Genomic DNA, 18,214 nt, shown 5'->3' on the forward strand with positions numbered 1-18,214 from the left:
GATGGCGATATTGACTTAAACACAAAAATACATCACTCACTTTGGACCATCGATCTTTTGGTTCACCACTTATAGTAAAGTTATTTATAATATTATATTTTCCTATATTATTATTCCACGTATAGGAAGCTAATCCGGTTAGATAATTAATTTACATATAATATATACACATATATATCGAGTATTAGGTATACTATAACATAATTCGGCGTGAACAATTTATTTTTATCTACTATATATTATCTATTTTAATTTTTTTTTAATCAAGTACTTAAAATGATACATACCTACCTATAAATATATTTATTATATCAATTATCATTATCATCGTCATCAATAAATATGAATAATAATGATTGTATGTTTGTTTTATTAGTATTCGGTAATTCTATAAACTACTGCAAATGTCTTCAAAATTCTGCATATATTCACATATAAATTTAGTTGTTGGATAATTATTGCAGATGCTATTTTGTTGATTTTTCAAATCTATGTTCGATTATGTGGTAAATTTTGGTTCAAAAATACATTTTATTAGATCACGAAAATCAAATACATTTTTTTAATATTTAGGGTTGTATTAGTTACAAAATAATTAAAATAGTTATTACGTATAACCAATGGTAATCAGAAGTGAATAAATGAAATAGAAAAAAAACTTTTTTATAATCTATTTATACACATATAAAAGGTTTTGTATTAACCTTACTGACAAAAGATCAATTTAGATCTTAATTTATTAACCAAATGATAGAGACTGTGAATTTTAACAGAACCTCTTCATTTCATAATATATAAATATGTACGCTAAGAAAGGATAATGTAAAATTTGAAGTAAAAAAGAAGCTCATTCAAGGATTTTTAGACTTACAAAAAACGGTTATTATTTAATTTAAATAGGATTACCATTAGCTACAAAAAATAATACAATTTTTATAATCGGAAACATTTATACCTTAAAATCAAACTATGTACATAATATTTATAGAATATAGTATTTAAATATATAATATGAGGTAATATAATGTACATTATTGGTTTATTACTTGTTACAAATTCGACATCCTCAAGCATAAATATATTATGTATAAATAGGTACGTCCATCGATTATAAATTATAATTTAATATAATTGTATGTAGGTACATACATATATATATAGTATACACTACAAAGGCACAGTATACCTGCACTCTATGATAAGCACAGAATAAGTAGATACAAAAAAGGTAAAGATACCTTTATCCGAATAAATTTTAAAATATTACATTCATGACATTATTATATATATATATATATATTCTTATATAAGCTGCTATTATCAATTCTTTAATATTATAATATTACTTATAGGAGTTATTCAATAATCTTTGAAAAAATAGCTAAAAGTAATATAAAAATTTGGTTCTTATTACTAGTATATTATAATTTTTATTTTTCATATTTTGCAAATTCAGCTCTAATTTCCTTTTAAGTGCATATTTTGTTATATTTGTATTTTAAATTTATATTTTACATATTTTATTTAAAAAAATTTTTTCAGTATAATAATTATAATATGTGACATAGAAAATAATATTTTATACGTAGGTACTATATAGGTACAATATTTAATATTCATTTTCTAGAAATTGAAAAAATAGATTAAAATTATTAAACATAAATAATATTAAATAACTTATCTACCATGCGTTTTCCTAATTATTTGTGAGTTGTAAAAAACATAAACAGTTTATAAGGAATACGCCGAATACAATCAGCTAATGTCAATTCGTCTGTTAATAAAGTATATTTTTTTGTCTGGCGTTAATATATAGTTACTATAGTTAGTATAATATTCTAGTTTAGCTACAGTTTTTTTTTTTTTGTGAAAATTAAATTATAAATGCTTTATTTAGTAATAAATACATTTATAATTTTTGATTTTTCAATGAAAAATAAAATATTTTTAAGAGTATATTTTTTAGAATAAGAAGTCCCTAGTCCTACTTTTAGTACCTATAGGTATGATATATTATAAATATTAAACATAATAATATAATATACATTATATATAACATAGGATACATATTATGTAAGCAATTATGTAAATATATTATGTACATATATATTTATGGAATTTACCAGCTTATCACAGTAATAATTAAAATATGTATATATATATATATATATATTTAAGTATATTTATTATTTTTGATATAGCATCATATAGTATCGTAGTAAAAAATGGTTAAATTGAGTTTTATCTTTATGTTAACAGAATTTGAAAAATAAAAATAGATAAATTTGTCAGTGAACTGGAATATGATTGGGTTTTACTGTTAGTATAAAGGTTAATAGGTTTCATTTTCGATACGGTCAGAATTTTAAATCTAACTGCAGTTAAAATATCTTAAAAAAAAAGCGTTATTCATAATCTGGTAAAACAATTTTTAATATTTTATACTAACTGTCGTGACTGGGTGGATATATAGTTATTTGAATAATTCAATTATATTATTCTTTTTGATACGATTTGCAGAACGTTAATTATTATAAAGTTAAATAGGTATATTTATATAGATTTTCCAGATCAATGCATCTGTAGGCATTTAATAGAATAAAATACAAGTAAAACTCAAAAATAATTTTTATATAAGCCACGAGATTGTTTGCATATAGTTTATTATATATATATGTCAATTTTTGAATATAAGGTGTATAATGTAGGTATATTCATTAATCATTAGAACTAATACTTGTTTGAATTTTCGAATTTTTTAAAAACATAATTTGTTTTTTTCTGCATTATTAGCTGGTGTGATAATAATAGCAATATTTATCAGAGATTTTTTTGAGATACGGTAGGCTGATAAGTTTTGCGATTTCGGTGATGGATTTTTATGAGCGGAAGATGGAATAAGGCGCTTATTGTCTTCAACTGATGGTGGCTATATATCGTTAACTATTATAATTTTTATTAGCACTGTTTAAGTTTTTTGAATATTATAATGTTGGATATTATATTATATAATGTCTTTGGAAATAGATCAGGATCCCTACAATTTTCATGCTCACCTATTCGATTACTATATTCATTAAATAAGAAATTAAATCGAAAATATCTCTTGGTAAATTATTAATTTATAGCCAACAAAATGTGCCAGTCTATTAGTCTGCAATTATCTCTTGTAAAAGATATGTAAATAACTACTTGGAGATTTTGTTATACTATATATTATATACACATATACTATTTATGAAGGTAGATGATATGAAATATATATAAAATATTATGCATATATTACAGTGGCGTAACTGGGAAAAAACTAGGGGGGGTAAAATAATTTATTTACCATAATCAAAACTTTGTATATTTATATAGTTGGATTATCTGGGGAGGAAATGGTAACTTAGCTCGTCACAAAATTGTCAGTGCGGAAAATTCCCCCTGTCCCTCAAAATTACGCTTCTGTTAATATATATATATATTTATACACTGTATCCGCTCTAACAAATATACATATATATTATCATATTATAGTCATGTATAGTATAATAAATATTAAATTCAATAATATAATACATTAGGAATCATTAATTAATATTTTTGGAGGGTTAAAGGGATTTAGAAAGTTTTCGGGGTCTATAAAAATTGAATGTGCATGTTTATCCAAAAAAGATAAAGTAAAAATACTAAAATCAATTCACCACGAAAAAAAATAAATAAATAAATAAACAAACAAAAATACATTTCCAGTCTGCGAGATAGATAAAGTTCATATTAACACGCCGCTTGAATACCTACAGGGTGCATAATATTAGGTATTACCTATATTGCAGCTATAAGTATACACGCGTGCCAAACACGTTACACCAAATATCAGGTAAACTATTGTACATTATATATGTACCTACCACATCATTTTAAGTATAAATACGTATGGTTGCAATAAATATTGAAATTTGACGAAGCCGCATATAAATCCGGGCGGCTGCGACGGATTACTCTCGCTCAACGTGCCCAATGTGGGCGTGTATATCGTATTAGAAAATGGCGAACAGTCGGCCAACGGGGAGCCGAACGACGGACCGCCCACGACGGGGGGGCGTCGTTTTGGACGGCGACGACGACGACGGTGGCGGCGGCGGCAGCGTCGACGGCTGCGGGCCCGGTACCGGCATAAACCGGTCAGTGTCGATCGCACGCCGTCGTAACCGCCGCCACCGCGTGACTCGAAAGAATTTCGCCGCGACGTTCCGTACCGCAATTTTTCTCCTATTTATGCGCCGCGCGAAACGCGTCGTTTCCCGCGGCACACGCTCGACAAGGGTAGTATTGTTTTATGGTATATTTTAAAGACGCGTGCCGTACAAATAACTCTACCTGCAATAATCGCCTAATATTCGATCTACGCATATCTAATATATCATTATAATCGATTCCGTTTTAATGACACAGTTTAGCGGAAGAAAACGACACTTTGACGATTTAATATCGTAAACACACAATACAATGTAATACCTAATTGTATTGCACTCGCACGATATCATGATTTCACGTTATAAACATCAACACGACCACCGTATACAGTGATAAACCAATGATTTACCAATAGGCGAATACCTACTGCGACAACAAACTGCATTATATCAGTATACGGGCGAAACACACACACACACGTACACGGGTAGGCACACGACGCGACGAGTGCGCGACCGACCCGAATCGAAACTGCAGTATAGAGTTATAAGTCCTGCATAATATACCCAAACGCGCGCGCGCGCGTGTGTGTGTGCATCGCTTTTTATCGATAATATATAATATTATATTATATTATTGTATCGGTGAGCTGTATTATAATTATGCGGCCGCCGCCGGCGGCGCCGCCAGCGTCATCGGCGATCGCGACGACCGCGACTCCGGACTGCAGTGACGGCCGCGACCCGCAGCATTTGAACACGGCGACCGCGACGACGATGGTCACGTGATTAGGATGCCGCGGCCGTGCAGAGAGACGTACGGCGACCAAAAGCCGCCGTACAGTTACATATCGCTGACGGCCATGGCCATATGGAGCGCTCCCGAGAAGAAGCTACCGCTGTCCGACATCTACAAGTTCATCAGCGACCGGTTTCCTTATTACCGGAAAAACACGCAAAGGTCAGTAACATCCGGCCCGCGTTAACATAAGTTATAGGAGCTGGTATACCTTTGTCCTTTACCTATACGTATATGACATTGCAGAGCCAACCGTTGTGTACCTCATAGGCGGTGCTCGCGCCAACGCGTATATCGTATACCTATAGCTATCTATACATAGTATTTTACCTATATAGGTGCATCGCGTCGTAGACTTTTTTTGGACACAGTAAGTCTGCATGCGTACCTGTATTATGTATATTGAACATAACGTGGGTATATTGTATTGCATCTATACGCGCTAATGTCTGAGTTATGGTCTGTACACCTCGACAATATACATCCATCACATATACGACTGTTATAATATATTATATCGATGCGTTTGTACTCGATGGTGATGCGTATATTATACAGACGCCAAAACCATATACGCGTGCGTGCATAATTGCTGCAAGAATACAATGCGGTGGTGTTCAATTCCGAAATCGATTTATTATTGGGTCACCCAATTTCCGTATTTAACCTCTCATCGTCCGTCCCCCTCTTAAAAAAAAAAACAAAAAAAAAAACACGCAGCCTTAATTATATGCCCCACTGATCATATTGTTTCAATTTAGTTACAATAAGTTATAAACGTATATATAAATATACAAATCACCCTTCTCTTTTATCGGTGTATATAAAAAAATATCTGAAATACGTAAATAGCACTTGACCGATATTAATACCTGGAGCGTATACAGATCCGCGACGGGCACCCAAAATATATTAAACGTGTAACAGGTTATAGGTTAAAGATTTTTTCAATTTTGATCAAGTTATACAATCTCATATGTATATTTGTACAAACGTACGTTCATTTGGTTTTTGAGTAGGTTGTAATAAAAACATTTATGTATTTTTGTATTAAAGTGGATTATTGAATACTTAGGTATAGGAAACAGTTAATTTAACTCTTAAAAATATCAACATTTTTATATAAATAAGAGAATATTATGTAGGTACAGATTATATAGTTAACTAATAGTTTATCATAATATTTAAAGTATTTTAAAACGAATGTATATACTTTATATGTACATATTTACATTAACTATCTATATTCTATAATGCATGGTTAGTGATTACTATTTGTTATTTGATTTTTTTTTTCCAAAAAAAACCAAACTTAGTTAATTACGTTACGTATTATCATTTTTTTTTGTCTTAATTCAACACACAAGTTGAAAAATTAATATTTATATAGCTTAAAACAAATAACAATTATGCTAAGTCATTATTCATTTAGTGAATATATTGTTCAACAGAGGCAGGAAAAAATATGATAAAAACATGAAATGTATCAATTTTATACCTACCGTAATAGACATTAGACAGTATATAGAGTATATATTGCAAAGGTCTTTAACCTTATTAGACTCGTGACCTATTTTAATAATTATTTATTTTTTTTTAGATCTTATTGATAAACATTATTTTATATATTTATAAAATTAGACCAATTTTAATTAATAATTATTATTATTACTATAAACATGTTCATTTTATTTGATTCCTACGATTGAATAAAAAAATATTTTTCCTATATTATTTAGTTTTTAATTATTAAAACTATAGGGAAGTTTTGCAATTTTCAATTCAATTCTGAAGCTTACGTTACCCACTTTAGGTTGAAAATCATTGTCGGTATAAACTTTTTAATAATAAATATTATATTATCATTGAATGTCAAATATAGGTAAATTTTTAATCACTAGCTGTCTGTTTAAATAAACTTATTTAATGTTTTATATTAAGTATAATATGTATTATGATAAATTAGCTTATTTTTTCAATCTTTTCCATTATCCAATGAGCTATTATTATTCGTAATTTTATAGAATTTGAGATTGTATTTAATATTTCAACTTTTTTTTTTTTTTTACAACACACTAAAAGTTAGGATGGCACATACAAGTATTTTATTTTTCACATGGCACACGTTGTACTGCACAATAGAATACATTATTTTAGGTCCTGTGGTTTTTTTCAAAGTTACTTTGAAAAATTTTCCATATTGTATATATACATCTATATGTGGTGCCTATATAAATCTATTTTATTGGCTATTAATAAAAGCTAATATTAACAAGTCCTTTAATAGTTTAATGTGACAGTGTTTTTCTGTTATTTGTTTTTGTGAATAGTGAATATTATATAATACAGAAAATAGTATTGACAGTACTAAATACATTTGATTATATATATATTATATACATACATATATATTATATACATACATATATATCTTGAAAGTTTATATACATCTCGTATATATAATTAATTCTCTGTTTATTGATACTTTAAGAATTTTGGCATACTTACATAGTATATATAATATATTATACTATAAACGAATATTGTATATTATACGCATAAACACGTGCAGTTTGAACAGAGTATAATAGGTTCGCCAGACATTGGTGCGATCACCCATCCGAGTTGACGACGAGTGCGCACATTCGTGTGGAACGAATTGATCGCTGCGTGACAACAAAAATATACATATTATGTATTTGCGTATTGTATATTATATACTTACGTAAGTTTTAGCCTATAATATATATGCATTATAGGTACATGAGTAAGGTTAGGTTAGGTTAGGTAAGGTACACTGCATCATAATAGATATAATGTATTTATATATGAATTTAGTACAAATTATAAAACTTTCAAACTAAATCGTGTTTATATATATATATATATGAATACATCAGTAGATATGCAAGCATTATTTTTTTTACGTTTATTTTTTTATATAGGCATGTATGTATAATAATTTATATATATTTCTATGATTTATTAACATTCCATTAATCTCTTGTTAACTTTATTTTAGTACACTAATGTATTTATATACTCGTATTATTATGTGTATTATGTACGTATACCCCATCTGTAAATCAATTGCTTCGAAATTAATAATTAGTTAATTAGCAATTATAGCTGAACAAATTTTTTTTCATTATAATAAGATATTTACTTAACAGTTTATTTATATATATATATAATATATATAAATAAAACATATTTATCCCTTTCAATACAAAATCTATGTTAATAACTACTTTCATATATATATTATATTATATTATATATTTATTATTATATATATATGAAAGTAGTTATTAACATGGATTTTGTATTGAAAGGGATAAATATATTTTTCGCTATGTCAAAAAACTTGCATGTAAAAATATGATACAAGAGCTATCGTTTAAGTATTGTTTTATGCAATATAAAATTGATAAATAGCAATACATATTTATACTTACATGGTCAAATATAACTAAATACAATTTTTTCTATAGTTATACCTACTTATATATTCATAGTTGAACATCACACATTTTTCGATTTTTCGTACTAAACACTGAATATTTAAGTATTGATTGTGAATTATTATTTTTTATATTGATCAAGGCTTTTTATTACTAGTCCTCATAGTCATTGTGGCTTATTGAATTAAACATTTAAGGGTTTCCGTTTTCGTTTGAAATTGTATTATCCTGTAATATAGATATCAATACGGGGAAATGAGAAACATAGATCTTTTGTTACACTATATGTGCTACGTGACTATTATATTGTATATATGCATAATAATTTCGTCTGTAGATATTTATATATTATATTTAAGTGTTTTAGTGTTTTTCTATTGTAGGTGGGTAAAGAGACTTTTCATTTGTCTATGGGAAGCAACTTTATAAATTCATCTTAACAGTATATATATATATAATATAAATCTATGGAATTATTAAATATTGTCTTTAGTCTTAAAATTTTAACATTATACAATGTATAATACTTAAATATTCATAAATATTATATTATAATAATACCCTACTTTCTCTGTAAAACACATAATCTTTGAATATTTACGATACTTATCAACACGCTTGAACAAATTCAGACGTTAACATCATTACACCCAAAAAATAAAAAATTATTAAGTTCCTCAAAACAGCCGATCTTATAACAAACATTTAAAACGACTCATTAAATATTTAATACCATAATTATTGTATCATAATATAATTTTGAAAATCTTCACAATTATTTACAACTTTAGACTACGATATGCTGATAAGCCGTATATATTTGAAGCATTAGAAATAAAATAATATAATAATAAATTGTGCTTTCAAATTTATACTTATAATAATGTAGAATATTACATATTATATAGGTCCTATTTGTAAGTCATCTACATAAATTTTAAAAACTATGAATATATATAAATAGTGTATTATATTATTATTATTATGTATATAATAAATTAGGATAGTGATTTAGTTATATGCTTAAAATGATTCTATATAATTAAGTAGATTAACTATATATGTATACAGTATACATTATATATAATAAGATTTATAGAACATGAAACTTTGATACACGTAGTATTATAACAATTTAATCAAAATAATTCTTGTTTTTTCTATGTGCAGTATATGATCATTTTAATAATTCCCTGCACATTTTTTATGTAACATCCTATAAAAAATAAAAATAAATATGATAGAACAAATTAATTGAATTTTTAGTTTAATAAAATTAATATAATTTTCTATAAAATAACTAAATAATTATTAAAAAAGTTAAGTATTATTTTATAAATAATACTTAAATTTTAAGATACATTATAATATATTAAATAAACATATAGTCTATATAGTTTTTTAATTATATTGTCATATTAAATAATATTATATTAGTGTCAAAATGTATGTTATAATAAAATATAATAAAATATATTATTATTATTATGTATTTATCTATCGAAAGTAAATTAATTATTTTTAATTTATTGGAAAACAATTACATACTATTTTCTTACAACCTAGATAATAATCAAATAGCAATCTATAAAATCTACTCTACTTTTATTCTTTTTATAATTTCTGAAATATAATTTTTATTTTTTATATACATTTTATTTCAATAAAATTTTAAATATAGATATATAATATAGGTATTATACATCCCATATCATAACAAGTGATTCAAATGTATAATTATTTCAAGGTATGCCTGTGGTTATGATTTTATTCAATTAAATGAAAGTTTATTTGATCACAAATGACATATCAAATATATATTTTATATCATATAAAATATATATACGTAACGTATACTTATAAATTTATAATTTGAAATGTGAATTCACTATCCTGTATGAAACATAATATAACAAGTAGATATGACATTATGTGGAAAAAAAGTTTTTACATAAGCATATAATAAAATATTAAGTGCCAATTACATATTTTATAGAAGTTGTTTTGAAAAATCCTAATTAAATTATATTACAATGATTTTTATAGATTATACCTAAAAGAATTAAGTATAGACATATAGGTTTGTTTGAATAATCTATTTTATACGCTATAATATAGTTTTATTTGAAAAATGTTACTTTGGTATAGATTATGTAATATCATACTAATTAGAATATAAAATCCATCAATTTCAATTATATTTTAATCTGACTTTAACTTGCAATTTTGCAAGGTTTTATCAATTCTGTTGTATTGTGTACACTGTACAGGTATATATTATATAGTTATATTTTCATTCTTCGAACTTGTAATATATTGTCTAATATACTTAAAAAATACATACGAGGACGAGGCATATTCAAAAATTAAGGGCCGTTTTATCATAAACGAAATTATAATAATAAGAAACAGGTTTTATATCTCATTTAGTTTCCTACAAACCTATACTTTACTTTTTAACATAATCGCCGTTCATTTTTAAGCATTTTTCGTACTATTTCACATTTCACCAGCTTCTTTAATCCCTCTGTATAAAAGCTTTCCGCCTGACAGTTGAAGTAGTTGACAACGGCGCTCTTGAATTTTTTGTCATTCTCAAAACGTTGTCACCAAGTTATTGTTTGAAGTGCAAGAAGAGGAAATAGTCACTAGAAACTAGGTCAAGACTGTACAGTGGGTGGTAAAAAGGTTCCTAATTAAAATTTTGAATTTTCTCCTTGGTTTTGGCTGCAATGGTGTGAATACATACGTTATTGTAGAAGTTATGTATTAGCCATAAACATAACCATGAATTTATTTTAGTACCTAACTAAAATATTCTTATAATAACTTATATTTTTAATTTTTAGTGTGCATTTTAACTTTTAAGTATATATTATTTTCCTATTTTTTAATTCAAAAAATATGTAACTATAACTAAGTAACGTGTAGAATTTATAATTTATAATAAGTATCAACAAAAAATGATTTTATATTTATTTTTAACTAAAAATTGATAACATTTACAAGAAAACGAAAAAAAATAGATAATTATTACTTAGAAAAGAGTGAATTAGCAAAATAATTAAATTATAAACTTTGACTCGATCATGTTGAATATAAATAATTAACATTTATACATTAATAAAAATGACCATAACTAAAATATATTGTACAAAATTATGCAATTTATTAAATTACTATTTACGTCATTTTTTTTTTCAATTTTTGTTTTTCTGTGATTTCCCGATTTAATTTGATTTCATAGATATAGTAAAGGAATTCCAAAATATCTGAAAATTGATTGATAGCAAATTGCATTATTTTAGTTAATAAACAAAATAATCACTAAATTAAACCTTTTTTAGTCAAAATAGTTATAACGTATTAGATAAACGATAAAACGCATATTATAAGAATATTCCGAATAGATTTTAAAATATATATCCTTTTTTAATCTTCTCGATTCAGATTAATGTAATTTTATATTCAACTGTAACTGCACATTGTACATTTTTGTCATAGAACAATCAAATCAATTCTCAATATTAAAGACAATTCATAAAATATTATATACACATTACCAGAACATTATTTGATATTTTTTTGACAAGTAGACAATATATTAACGTAGTTTGTAATAATAGTATTTTTTTTTTCGTGATGAAACCAAGTCTTGTATTTAATAAAAGAATTTTGTTATACGTTATTTACAATTAAAACGTTATACAAATTTTGCGTTTATCGTTATTTAGAATTAAAACGTTATTCAACTTTTGCGTTTATCGTTATTCAGAATTAAAATTTTATAATTAATTAATTAATTAAATAATTGAAATTAATATATTTTTTTAATGATATACTATATATAACGTTTTGAGTTATGTTTTTTTTGTTGTGTTATTTAATTATTTATGTTTATCGTTTTCCGTTATAATTACATTTACAAATTGCAATCGTTTTTTGTCAAATATAACGTTATAATCATAACGCGTAGTTATTATAACATTTGCAAGCCCTGGATGAAACTATTCACTTTACACATGTATGATACATATTATTATTATATGTAAAAAAATATATTCATAATAGTTTCGCATAATAATTCGTAGTATCTATATTATATTGATGAAATTGCATTTAATATAGATTAAATAAAATACAATTAGTATGCGCATGCACTGTATTCCTGATAAAAAAAAAAAAAATACATACACATTAGCTTATTAATGCAAACAATTTAAGGTCAAATTATTTTTACGTTTTTTATCGATTTCGCCCAATTTATGATTAGGTTAGAAAAAAAAAATGATCTTCATAAAAAAAAAAAAAAATGTTTCTTTGTGTACTTATAGATATTAGATATTATTAGACTTTAATACATTTTTTATTTGTTATCAAAAATTCTAGGTATATAGTAAAGGTTAAGAATAAATATATCAATATTTTCCCTGATATTTTTTTTGCAGCATGTAATAGTAATAACTTTTATGTATTTTTATTGTTGGTATTTCACGTGATATACAAAACAATCACGATGAAAAAAATCAATTTGCCCTTCAAATACGAGTATAATACGTACCTACCTATGGGATATAATAGAAATGATAAATTGCCTATTGGCCAGTTTCATTTTAATACAATCAATATTTGTTCATACGTTATTATATGTACATAGTTTAATATTTCAATAACAACTCGATATCTGAATTATTACGTAAAATGGTAGAATTAAATAAAACGTTTGATTGCATATTTTTGCATACTTTGTTATACTCGATAATAATAATAAAAAAAAGCATATTAGACAAATTTAAGAATAATGATAAATAATTATTAACAGCATATTAAAATACATGCGTGTTTACCCTATACCCATTATTATTACAGTGAACAATCATATGACGAGGTATACTCGACACCAACCGCTGTACAGTCGAGCCAACTCGCCCACTTCTTTTTTTTAAATCCCTCGTTTTTGGATCACTAAAATTCGTAGCCATGCGAATCATTTAACTATTAAAAGATAATAGTACTGTACAACGACATAACCCTTTTTCGCACAATATAGAGGTATCTAGCTGTATCCGTCCGTGCATCACATACTTACACATACACCGTGTTTCAGGTGGCAGAACTCGCTGCGACACAACCTGTCGTTCAACGACTGTTTCATGAAAATTCCCCGGCGACCTAACCAGCCGGGCAAGGGCGCGTACTGGACGCTTCACCCTGACGCCTTGGACATGTTCGAGAACGGATCGTTTCTCCGGCGCCGCAAACGGTTCAAACTTCCGGCCGCCGACCGGGCGCTGTTGGAGGCTACGTTCGGCCGGCCGTCGTCGTCCGCCGCCGCCGCCGCCGCCACTGAATTTGATATCCGCGACTCGCCGCCACTGCGCCCGTTGCCGATCGGATTTCACCGGCCGCCGCCGCCACCGCCGTACCGGAACAACATTACCGTCATGTCGTCGGAAGGGGCGACGTCGCCGGTCGGCACCGAACACTCGTTGTCGCCGTTGTCGATCCACACCGCCATCGGCGGCACCGCGGCGGCCTTCGCGACCGCCACCTCGATGGCCAACCACCTGCACCGGCAGCACAAGCCCAAACCGTTCACCATCGAGAGCATCATCGCCCCGGGCAGACGTAGTCACCCGTCCGACGAACACGACCGCGACGGTGACGAGACGGCGACACCGGACGTCCCGTTGCCGTCGTCGACCCCCACACCGCCCCCGCCGTCCTCGTCGTCGTCCCCTACGCCGCCGTCGCGTGCCGAACGCCCTCACCGCCGGTATCCGCCGCCGGTGAGTCTGCTACCGTCTCAGCCGCATCACCTGCAGGCCGACCACCAGCAGCAGCAGTTCCTCCACAACGCCCACCATCACCACAACGGCGCCGGCAGCAACGGATATGCGGAATTGTACGCGTACTTAATCCAACAGCAGTCTTTCGCCGTGGCCGCAGCGGCCGCTTCCAGCATATTTCCAGGGCCTACCGCGCCTCTGCCACCGTTCCACTACATGCCTCACCATCACGTCACCAACGCCGCTGCCGCTGCCGCCGCCGCCGCTGCCGCTGCCACCGTTTTGCCGCCGTTCCCGCAGCTGGCCAACTTCACGAACCTGCATGACTGCGGTACGGCAAGTGTTATATCTTGACATTATATGCATATATTATAATATATTATTAAAATAATAATCATAATAGTATAGTTTAACGCGGGCGGCGCGGACTTACTTGCGCGACAATCACGGCCGTCGGGATACCGACATTATAACGATCGGATCCGTGTTTATTTCAGACCTTCTATCTGGGGAGGGACGGGGGTATCGTAAATTTCCAAAGGGATACAATAACATAAGAGCAAATAATGGAGGGAAATAAAAGTAAATCTAAATTGTATAGAAAATAATTTTTTTAGTTTTTGTTGCCTATACAACCTATCATAATATTTATTTTATCGAATTGTTAGTTGACGTAGTAAGTCACATTTTTCCTCAATACTACTACCCCTCCCCCCCGGCCACCCTTGAAATAAACACTGGATCGGATAAACCGCGCCGTGAACTTATGAATGATATGTGCATTTTACTCTCAGGTACTCTATACCAGATACTCATTATATGTCTACGTTTGGTAGCCGTTATGGTACCTATACCATTTGATATTTAAGTATGTTACACTGAAATAATGTTACGTGAATGTTTTACCAAAGGCTTTTTGAGCTTTTTCAAACCAATCAATATTATATGTTAACTATATAAGTACGATCAATGCCAGTTTCTAAATAATATGGTTGTATAGAGACATATGCATTTTATGAAAGAATGAAACTAACTGTGCTGACAAGGAATATTCTTTGAGTAATTTATTTGAGTAGGTGACTATTTATACATCTTACCTTGACTTAGGCGTGTAATACACAGGTGGTCTGTCGAGTCAGAAGTGATCAAGACTCGTTTCGCCACTGAATAACATGTTGTATATAGGTACCATTAGTATTATATCTAAAACCTACGAGAAAATAAAAAATTACGATGCGAAATATTTGCTACAATTCAAAAAATGTATTCGCACGTACTCAAAGATATGAAAAATGAAAAAAATGTAGGTACACACATAAGTTATCTCATTTGAAATGATCGATGATATTGCGTATAATATTCATGATTAATTCGTAAACTGCATATTTTTTCACTTTTATATGCACCCATAGATATAGCATTCAGTTATGTTATGTTATGTGTATCATTAATTTAAACATGTATAAGCGTTTTCGGTCAACGATTTTTTTTATTCTTATAGTATTTTTCCTTTATACTTCTTCTAAATGATTCATAACCGTTGAAACCATTGTCCGCGTTATAAACGTGTAACGAGCCCACTATTATGTAATATAGGAATAAGTGTACACAAACGCACACACATATACTCACTTACACAAAATTTTGTGTTATAGTTATTGTTGCGTGTGTTGTACACGTCGTGTAATGCTTCATAAAATATTATGCATTGTTTGGAAAACTAATATTAATATGGTGTGCTTAAATTATGATTACACATTATTGTGTGCATATGAATATATGATGTAGGTACTGATATGTGCATTATACATTTCTATAATACGAATATACTTTATGGTGTTTTGTTTTTTATTTCGTCAGATAGTATTATATCATTTATTTTTATAAAACACGACCATCGTAATAATATACGAAAAAAACACATAATCGTATAAATTTCGTTTTAATATTAGTAAGAGTAGGTGTCGCACACAAAATGATATCTCGTTCTTTAGACACCTTGTTTACGTTTAATTTAATACTTCATAATATTATATTATAAATATGTACTTGTATATTACATTATTACCTACTTAAATGGATATATGCATGGACAAAAGACCCAACAATAGCAAGTAATAATATTTTACCACCGAGTCACCAAGCACTGAGAAATAAAAACTCACATGGGGTCCATATAACCATTGATCAAATAGTAATAGTATAATACTATATAATATATAATAATAGAACCTATTATTTAATCAATGAAATAATATTATACATACACCTGGATATTCAGTCAATTATTGTTGTAATGTTGTAGACATCATGAATTTAAAATTCTATTAATTATATTACGTATTATAATATAATATATAAAAGTTCAATCATTGCTGGAAGTGTTGTTTATAACATTCTACCATTATAATAAGTTATACGATCCTGAATGTCCATCACTCTTATCGATAAAATGAAAGATTTACCTATGCAAATACTTTAATATGCAATGTTAGATGTAACTATAAAATATCTATTAAATTAACGTGACAAAAATAGTAAGTTAATTCATAATTTTTTAATGTTTACATTCTGCAAATTACCTTTATCACAGATTAATTGTTATTGTGAAAACTCATTTAGTGACTCTATATTTTGTGGCTACTTTCTATCATAAAAATTAAATAAATAAGAGTGTAAAATCCAAAAAACCAAGACCTAAAATACATATTTTTTATATTTGTTACCCATTAACTTAAGCGTTTTGAATATCCTGTATAACGTACAAGATTAATAATATTTAAATATTTATTTGATTTACTGGCAAATATTTATTTCTATAAAGATACTGTTGCTTTTAATAATATAATATTTTTAAATATAATTTTGACTTAAAATTATAAAGTATCTGTTTATATAATAAGATGTATAAAAATATATGTTTTAATTGTTTGTATTTCCAGAAACGATTACATTCCCAAAATGAGATAATAGTTATGTGTGTTTTTAACTTTTAAGTTTAAGAAATATATAGGTTGGTACATAAGATTACAGTTTCTCGTATTAGGAATGTGATCATGAGAATAGCAAACACTCTAAATATATATCATAGTATATAGCATATTTTTGATACCAAATTACGATATTATCATATTATTTTCGCTAACTCGACTCAAACGCGGTAAAAAATAATTCTTTTAACCCGTCTCTTCGGTGTTGATAGAATAATATAGCTATAATAGTCGTATACTTATATATAATATGTATAAATTGTGTACTTGTATGTAATTTATATATATATGGGGACCTACTGTTCGTGTTCGATAATATCAACTTTAAGTTCACGTTTCACGCAAAGGCGGTCTATATAACTTACTAGTTCCGTCACTGGGGACAGCAGCAAAGAGGGTACGCAACCCGGTATACAAATTATAAATGACTTCTTATAGGGCGTTGAGTACTTCCAAACTTATTTTCGAGGGCGTTTTCTGAGCTAATATGAGTGATCTGATGTAATAAAAAAAAGACAAGTGGAGTGCAAGAGTGGGTATAAAACGTGTGTATAATATCTATATATTATAAATAGGTACTCACGTATACAAAAAATCCTCCGTGAATTGCGTGACTACAAACTTGATAAAACAATTCAGATCACTTTTTTTATAATCTATTATATTACGTAAGTACTAAATATACATATTACATACATAATTATTATATTATTAGCCCGTTCAAGTTATTAAATTAAATGTTAATATTTATTTATACTTTGTATGATTTTTTTTTAAGTATTGTACTATTTATTAGAAAAATTTGATTATTTCGTAGAAACTGTGCCAAAAAAGTATATTATTTTAATATTCTTAAATTTCACATTAAACATTAAATTTAATTGATAATTATAAAATACTATTTTGTTTGAAATAAATTCAAACATACTCGTATATCTATAATACTGATAATTTAATTGCATACTATTTGGCAACCATCATCATTATTATT

General features: G+C 28.5%; 1 protein-coding gene across 2 annotated transcripts in view; it reads left to right on the forward strand.

Annotated features, from left to right (window-relative positions):
• The first annotated feature begins 4,180 nt into the window (after nt 1-4,180).
• LOC112597831 (fork head domain-containing protein FD4-like) overlaps nt 4,181-18,214 on the forward strand; it is a 42,168-nt gene continuing 28,134 nt past the window's right edge. The window contains exons 1-2 of one of the 2 annotated variants that reach the window (XM_025344054.1): nt 4,181-5,142; nt 13,552-14,569. In XM_025344054.1, coding sequence (XP_025199839.1) covers nt 4,976-5,142; nt 13,552-14,569 — 1,185 coding nt within the window. In that variant the 5' untranslated portion in view covers nt 4,181-4,975. The remainder of the gene's footprint in view (nt 5,143-13,551; nt 14,570-18,214) is intronic. The other variant, XM_025344053.1, reaches the window with a different exon arrangement.

The sequence above is a fragment of the Melanaphis sacchari genome, unplaced genomic scaffold (assembly GCF_002803265.2).
Source record: "Melanaphis sacchari strain LSU unplaced genomic scaffold, SCAv2.0 Contig43_pilon_pilon, whole genome shotgun sequence".
NCBI classification, from domain to species: domain Eukaryota; kingdom Metazoa; phylum Arthropoda; class Insecta; order Hemiptera; family Aphididae; genus Melanaphis; species Melanaphis sacchari.